Source organism: Oncorhynchus mykiss, chromosome 28 (genome assembly GCF_057628025.1).
Source record: "Oncorhynchus mykiss isolate SJ-2025 chromosome 28, ASM5762802v1, whole genome shotgun sequence".
Lineage (NCBI taxonomy): Eukaryota > Metazoa > Chordata > Actinopteri > Salmoniformes > Salmonidae > Oncorhynchus > Oncorhynchus mykiss.
Window position 1 is genome coordinate 3,321,494 of NC_143049.1, and position 8,560 is coordinate 3,330,053.

At 44.4% G+C, this 8,560-nt stretch overlaps 1 protein-coding gene across 1 annotated transcript; it reads left to right on the forward strand.

Annotated features, from left to right (window-relative positions):
* Window positions 1–2,751: 2,751 nt before the first annotated feature.
* Window positions 2,752–7,328, forward strand: LOC110508337 (secretogranin-2b). Its single transcript, XM_021588787.3, has 2 exons — window positions 2,752–2,884; window positions 5,098–7,328. Exons 1-2 carry the CDS (start codon window positions 2,752–2,754, stop codon window positions 6,906–6,908), a joined length of 1,944 nt encoding a protein of 647 aa, XP_021444462.3. The 3' UTR covers window positions 6,909–7,328.
* Window positions 7,329–8,560: the final 1,232 nt, after the last annotated feature.

An 8,560-nucleotide genomic window follows, 5' to 3' on the forward strand; every position in this document is an offset into this window, starting at 1 on the left:
CCGTCGCTGGAGGCTCCCGGATGGGAACCGTCGCAGGAGGCTCTGGACTGCAGACCATCGCTGGAGGCTCTGGACTGCAGACCGTCGCTGAAGGCCTGGTGCGTGGAGCTGGCACAGGGCATACCAGGCTGGCGAGACGCCCTGGAGGCCGGGTGCGTGGAGCCGGTACAGGATGTACTGGGCTGGGGAGACGCACAGGAGGCCTGGAGCGTGGAGTCGGCACAGGACGTACCTGGGCTGGGGAGATGCACAGGAGGCCTGGAGCGTGGAGGGGCACAGGACGTACTGGGCTGTGGAGGCGCACTGGAGGTCTGGAGCGTAGAGCTGGCACAACGTGTCCTGGACAGATGACAACGTACTGGAGGCGTACTGGAGACCTGGTGCGTGGAGCCGGCACAGTCTTCACAAAGATGGCTAGCACGCTCCTCAGGACAAGTACGGAGAGCTGACTCGGGTGGCATTAAACTGAGGACACGGTCCTGAGGGCGAATGTCGTACCTCATGCACCAACACAACAGCTCTCTCATAACTCTCTCCTCCAATTTCCCCATCAACTCACTGACTGTCTTTGATTCACTCCCTTCACTCCCCTCCAAGTTCACCTTCCTCTCCCAGACTGGCTCTGGTTCACACCTCGGCTCCACCGACCACCCTGTGTGCCCCTCCACCAAAAATGTTGAGGCTGCTTCTTGGGCCTATGCCGTGGCCGCGAACCCCGGTGTTGTCGCTGACCTTCCTTCGCTGCTTCAGCCTGCTTCCATGGCAGGCTTTCGCCTCCTGCCATTACTTCCTTCCAAGTCCAGGATGCCCTTAACTTCCAGATCTCCTCCCAAGCCCAGGATACCTGCTCCTCCTGGGCACGCTGCTTGGTCCTGGAGTGGTGGGATCTTCTGTCACGATCGTTTGTAGAAGGCGCAGTGTGCGCAGAGTTCCACATGTTTATTAATTAATGAAACAATACAAAACAAACTAAACGTGAAGTCAAATGCAGTGCTCACAGGCAACTACACACAAACAAGATCCCACAACAAACAGGTGGGAAAAGGCTGCCTAAATAGGATCCCGAATCAGAAGACAACGATAGACAGCTGCCTCTGATTAGGAACCTTACCATGCCAACATAGAAAAAACAAAACTAGAATGCCAACCCTAGTCACACTCCGACCTAACTCAAAATAGAGAATAAAAGATCTCTAAGGTCAGGGCGTGACATCAAGGCAATTAACCCACTGTTCCAAGGCCATCATTGGAAATAAGAATTTGTTCTTAACTGACTATTTATATCAACCACTGAGAAGTGTGCATGAAAGGTGTGATTGGGTGCTGGTAGGTCAACATTTAATTCAGATCTCTATGTTCCATATCAATTACCCTTCTATTTCTCTGCTACTATAGACTGAGTGTACAAACCATGAAGAACACCTTCCAAATATTAAGTTGCAAACACCCCCACCCCACCCATAATTTGGAAGGTGTTCTTCATGTTTTTTACATTCAGTGTATAGTAGCAGAGAAATGGAAGGGTAAGTGATATTGAGCAGAGAGATCTGAATTAAATGTTTACCTACCAGCAGTCACAGTATAGCATCACCCACTTACCCCAAGGCGGTTCAACTTACCCTTCTTTATGCTCAATTTACCCCATACGTAAGTTGTGCCAAGAGACCACTTATTTTGGACAAGCTATGTTTTCAAAACTGTTATGTTTACATGAGTTCTGATTATTTTCAGGGATACACTTCCTGTAAAAAATGTATACTGAACAAAAATATGGAACATGCAACAATTTCAACGATTTTACTGAGTTCATATAAAGAAATCAGTTGATTTAAATAACGATCCCACAGGTGAAGAAGCCAGATGTGGAAGTCCGGGGCTGGAATGGTTACATGTGCTGCCAAAACTGCACATTTTAGAGTGGCCTTTAATACCCAGCACAAGGTTCACCTGTGTAATGATCATGCTGTTTAATCAGCTTCTTGATAAACCACATATGTCAGGTGGATTAATTATTTTGGCAAAGGAGAAATGCATACGAGGAAAATAAAAAATTGTGTGCACAAAATTTGAGAGAAATAAGCTTTTTTTGTGTGTTGGTCCCATGTTTCAGCTCATGGAACATGGGACCAACACTTTACATGTTGCGTTTATATTTTACCGGCATCGCTCCTCCGCGGGGGGAGGAGGGAGGGAGATAGGGAGAGAGAGAGAGAGAGAGCGAGAGTGAACTGCGACAGGGATTTCGGCGTTCCTCGGTGGTGGGTTCAGTGAGTGAGTCATCGCTGGGGATTTAACCCCTTGTCTCCTGAGAGGGACTGATATAATAGGATATAATACGTCAACACCCTTGTTGTTCTTGTAATCCCATTAGTGCAAATCATTGCAATGGATGTCAATAAACAAGCTAATTAGTTGCTGAGTAAATGTGTGCCTCATTAGCAAATACAAGATTTGCAATCTGAATGGTGTGGTAAATGAAGCCACACAATTAAATGCTATACGAAGTGTTGTCAAATTGATAGTTATTGGCCTTCACAAAGCTAATTGGTACAAGCATTTTCCCAAAAATAGCCCACCACTTTTTCAATGGGAATTATGAATAGGGCTTAGATAAGAATTGATACAGCTAGAAACAGACAACATCCATATATATTTTTAGCACATTAGCAGTCTTAGCATGCCATATCATAAGCCTAAATACTGTATAATTATGGATTTCCAAAGACTGGTTATTGCGTGCGTGCTGCTGTGATGACGCGCGGATCAGGTGTTGCTTCATATATCGCTGGGAGCTGTCCTGGTGCTGAAAACAGAACCGCTCGTCCTAAGACTGGGAGGAGATGCTATACACGTTCACTACTGCGGTCTGAGCATCTTGCCAAAGGTAAAAATTCATGCGTATGATTTGTAGCATGTCTCAAACAAAGATGTTTTGTAGGTTCATGTGTGGGCTTTCTAGCATTCCATGTTTTGATTTTGACTCTCCTCATCTCTCCTCCTCAAGTTCTCATCTCTTATCAGATCTCGGCAATCACTTGGAATTTATTTGAATAAGTGATAGCTGTGTGTTGTTGTGATGAATGTCAAATAGTCTATTCATGTATTTTGTCACTGGGCAAAATTGCGATGTGAAGTAATTTTGATTCTATCCCTCGCGAAATTGGTTTATTAATATGAGTTTTAATAGAGATTACGGTTTGGAGAAAGGCAGCCACAAGCTAAAGGTTGCCCTGACAACGGCCAGTGACTCATCCTGTGATGTAGGCTATAGTCATTTAAAATAGAATGATTCGCAAATATAGCGCACTTCTCCAACTTTGTATAATTTGTGCATTGAATAAATAGTCTATGGGTTATCAATGAACTGAGATTCTGCTCAAACATTGGGGACATTTAATTAAAATGCAGTCCATAGGGGGGTTTTCAGATGTTGAATTAATTACTAAACTTCATTTTTAAGCCCATGTTTTATCATCATTACTTATAAAAAGATCTGTCAGTGTATTTTGGTATTTTGCGGAGGGGGCACACCCTCCCTAGTAAGTGGTTCCTTCCAAGGTGCACCATGGAGCAAAGATATGCAAGACAGGATGCTAGATACTCTAGTGCATACAGACAGTATCATCAGTGGAGGAGCGTTTGATTTGATTTTAGCTGCCGGTGATGGGCAGGACTTGCAGGATGTATGTTTGTAAATTCATTTGATCAAGCTATGCAGTCTATTTATTCCTTATTGATGAATAAATAAAAACTCTGTTTTGTTGTTTCTTTGTAATACCAGCCACCTAGCAATTTTATGAAGTTGGCTTTAGCTAGCCAGCTAGATAGGTTCCCAATCTCCCAACCTCATAACTAGCTACCAAGCCATTTCAAACTATCAATCAAGTAAAAATAGCTAGTCTAAGTACAGATAACTGCCCAAATAAAGGAAACACCAACATAAAGTGCCACCAGAACAGCTTCAATGTGCCTTGGCATAGATTCAACATGTATCTGGAAATCAATTGGAGGGACACGACACCATTCTTCTGAGAAATTCCATAATTTGGTGTTCTGTTGATGTGGCTGAAAACGCCATCTCAGGTGCTACTCCAGAATCCCATAAGTGAGATCAGGTGACTGACTGACTGACTGACTGACTGACTGACTGACTGACTTTAAACCCCCTATGCTCCTTTGAGACCACTCTTTCAAATTCACAGAGATCTCTTCTTCTAGCCATGGTAGCCAAAATAATGAGCAAATTTTATACATGACCCTACTAAGCATGATGTAATGTTAATTGCTTAATTAACTCAGGAACCACACTTGTGTGGAAGCACCTGCTTTCAATACACTTGTTTTCCCCTCATACACTCAAGTGTTTCCTTTATTTTGACAGTTATCTGTATCTTAGCTAGCATGCCTTCTGGCAAGGCTGCTAAACTTCAGAAAACACAAAAAAATGCTTTAATTCGTGGGCTGTGATACAATATACAAGTGTGGTAGTTGTACTAAACTCCTAAAGCATAACAGTTCTTAACTGGACTGCAGTGGGCTAAATCAGGGTCTTAAACAAATCTACTTTGAAACAAAAGTATACACCTCACACACATGGTTATGGGCTTACAAAAAAGAAGACACCTGTACCATGTCATATATAGGGTTGAAATGTATTCCATTTTGAGTTTGCTTCCCAATATTACACTTTATATACATCACAGAAGACTGAAATATAACAAAACCGTTTAATATAAAAACACTGGATTTTCGGCGGGTTTTTAATTATGAAATTATGAAAAATTATGAAAAAAATGAATGACATTCCACCCTAGGTAATTTGACTGCAGGAAAGGGCTACAGAATCAATGTGCATCATTTATTAAAATGATAATTGAACAGGTAAAGAGGCCTGCTTAGATAACCTATGCAGAAAAATAATGATTATGGCTCTAGATTGCAGGAAAGAGCTGTTTCAGGTGTTGAAAAATGTTAAATTCTCCAACCCCCCCATCTTCAAATACTTTGTGCCCCCTCTAAAATAATGGGTGCCTGACGCCCCTGTGTTCAGGCATATCATTGTATTGAACTCATCCCTTTGTCTCTCTCTCTCTCTAGGCTGCAATAAGATGCTGTCACTCTTTAAACTATCCACAGGAAAAGCTGTTGTTCTCGCTTTCCTCCTCCTCCATGCATTCTCTGTGCAGGGCGCGTCCCGCCCTCGCCACCACAGGCTCAGAGGCGGGGAGGCCGAAGAACTGCAACCCGCCGTCTACCCGCCCAGCTCCGACATGATCAAAGCCCTGGAGTACATCGAGAGCCTGAAACAGCGGACAGACGGGGGCCAAGAGAGAGAGGAGCCAACAAAAGACTATGATGAGGTCGAGAAGTTCCGCATCCTCCTGCAGCTCACCTCTCTCCAGGGTGAAGGCACACCCGAAAGGCAGTCCTCCCCGCCGGCCCAGAGGCAGCAGGACATCCCGGCTGAGCAGTTGGTGAGAGCCTTGCTCAGGACCCTCCAGGAACAGCTCGCTAGTCCCCCCAGACCCGCCCTTGTGGTGCCGGGGAATGACCGCCGCGTGCACAGGCACCCCTCAGCAAACACAGGCAGCCCCGTGAACACGCCTGCCTACAGTGGCTTCCCGAGGCCGCACAAGAAGTACCCGCTGATGTTCGAGGACGAGGAAGATAGAGACAGCCCCAAGCGCGCCACAGAGGACCTGAAGGAAAAATACACCCCTCAGAGCCTCAACAACCTGCGATCCATCTTCAAAGAGCTGGGGAAACCATCCACCTCCAACAACCAGAAGCGCCAAATCTTTGACGATGATGACGATTTATTCAGTCCAAGGAACCTGGCCTACGAGGATGTGGCGGGTGGGGAGGAGTGGATTCCTGTAGAGGAGAATGTCGAGACTGAGGAGGTGGTGAACAGGAGCCACGAGGAGTTCGACAGGGCTCTGCAGCAGAACTATGACAAGGAGGAGGAAGAGAAGGATGACGGAATGCAGATGCAGCGCAGAGCAGGCCAGAATAAAGAGGACCCAGAGGAAGATACTAAACCAGTAGATTATTACCTGTTGAAGATGCTGGGAATGAGCGAACATGAGACAGCCAAGAGGCAAACCGGAGAGCAAAAAAAGAGACTAATCCGTCACCCCATGGTGGACCCCCGGGCCCTGAACGAGCTGTTAAAGATCTCCCTCAAACTCCACATCCCCCCTGAGGATCTTATTGACATGCTGATCACGGAGGAAATCAGAAAACTAGACCATCACCCACAAGCCATCCCCCGCTACAGGACCAGCAGCAACCCGAAGATCAGATACTACAGCCGGAGACTGCCAGTCAAAAATGCTCCTGAAGACATGGACGAGGAAGACTTCCTGAATATCGTAGAAATGGAAACCATCAGTAACGACTATCCTGTGAGTCGGCGGCCGCTCAAGAGTGCCCCTTCCCCTCCCAGAGTTTCAGCACCACTCGCCCCGGCGAGAGTTTTAGCACCAGCACCAGCGCCGCCTCCCGCGGCTGCTCCAAAAGTCCCATCCTCATCCGGCCGAAGGGAAAACTTATTTATGTCGGAGCTCAACAAGATGCCTTTTAAGAGAGAATCTGACAACGATGAGGCGGACGAAGATGAGATGATGGCATTTCTGGCGGCCAAAATATTAACTAAGTACCCCAGCACGATCAGCAAACGCAACACCCAATCTCAGGCGAACGGACAGTTTCCTTACGAGCTATACGAACAAGCCATGAAAGATTACTTTGACCAAGCGGACACAATGACAAAGAGAGATTCAGAGGGTAATGAGGTAGTGGAGCCCGCGGAGATGCAGGTGAAAGATCAGGTTCCACAGGAGACCGCAGCTCCAGAGACGGAGGAGGAAAAGGAGCATCAAGGAAAACCGGTTGCTGGAATGTAGGCTACGCCGTGAAGACAAGTGACTTAAGACATCCTCTACTAAATAAATGATGTTTATGCTATCAATAACCATTCTGCTAGTTTACATAAAATGTGTATATATAGTAAAGGAAATCATATTATATATATATATATAACGTATATAAGTGTTCTGGGCTGGAGGCAGTGTGTGTGTCGTGTATATATCTGGGTTTGTGAGTTCCCAATCTTGTAACATTGTGAAAATGTCATTCCCTGATATAGGCTAGAGATTAAGATGTCACCATCCGGCCTTCCAACCCCCTGATGCTGCAAGCGCTGTAATTGTTGGACTCTTTGGGTTGTTGTGGTATATATATGCTAATTTCTAAACCATTTTGTACATGTTCAATAATGTGTGACAAGTTGGAGACTAATAAAGCATTAGCGGTATTATTTTCTTCTTGCTGCGTTCTGTTGTCTTTTTATAATACACTGATCACTAGACCTACATTGATACAGTGATGATTAGATATATAGTTGAAGTCAGAAGTTTACATACACCTCAACCAAATACATTTAAACTCAGTATTTCACAATTCCTGACATTTAATCCTAGTAAAAATTCCGTTTTAGGTCAGTTAGGATCACCACTTTATTTTACGAATGTGAAACGTCAGAATAGTAGAGAGAATGATTTATTTCAGCTTTTATTTATTTCATCACATTCCCAGTGGGTCAGAAGTTCACACACTCAATTAGTATTTGGTAGCATTGCATTAAATTGTTTAACTTGGGTCAAACATTTCAGGTAGCCTTCCACAAGTTTCCCACAATAAGTCTGGTGAATTTTGTCCCATTCCTCCTGACAGAGCTGGTGTAACGGAGTCAGGTTTGTAGGCCTCCTTGCTTGCACACGCCTTTTCAGTTCAGTTCAGCGGTATGACGGCTGCGTGGTCACATGGTGTTTATACAGAACAACGTGGTACCTTCAGGCATTTGGAAATTGCTCCTAAGGATGAACCAGACTTGTGGAGGTCTACCATTTTTTTCCCCGAGGTCTTGGCTGATTTCTTTTGATTTTCCCATGATGTCAAGCAAAGAGGCACTGCGTTTGAAGGTAGGCCTTGAAATATATCCACAGGTACACCTCCAATTGACTCAAATTATGTCGATTAGCCTATCAGAAGCTTCTAAAGCCATGACATAATTTTCCAAGCTGTTTAAAGGCACAGTCCACTTAGTGTATGTAAACTTCTGACCCACTGGAATTGTGATAGATTATTTCACTTAAAATTCAGTGTGTCTGTAAACAATTGTTGGAAAAATAACGTGTGTCATGCACAAAGTAGAACCGACTTGCCAAAACTATAGTTTAACAATAAATTTGTTGAATGGTCGTTAAAACTCGTTTTTCAACTCCAACCTAAGTGTATGTAACCTTCCGACTTAAAACTATATATGGATTCCACAAGCTCATGTTCTTTTTATGCTTCTCTTCCTTCTAGAGCAAGCTTGGACCTAAATAATGTTGAAGCAGAATTAGATGTACGATTAAAGTGTCAGCGGCAGCTTATAAATGAAAAATCTACAGATAAATGTGCTTGGTTTATCAATGCTCATCGTGCACTTAAGTGAAATAATGACAAACATTAAATAGTCTAGCCGATAACAGAAATACAAATCCCCAGAAGA

Excerpts from the sequence above, each read along its gene's own strand:
- LOC110508337 (XM_021588787.3), top strand. The coding sequence starts at position 2,752 with ATGACGCGCGGATCAGGTGTTGCTTCATATATCGCTGGGAGCTGTCCT. Across the intron at positions 2,885-5,097 it reads GTCTGAGCATCTTGCCAAAG|GCTGCAATAAGATGCTGTCA; the intron begins GTAAAAATTCAT and ends CTCTCTCTCTAG.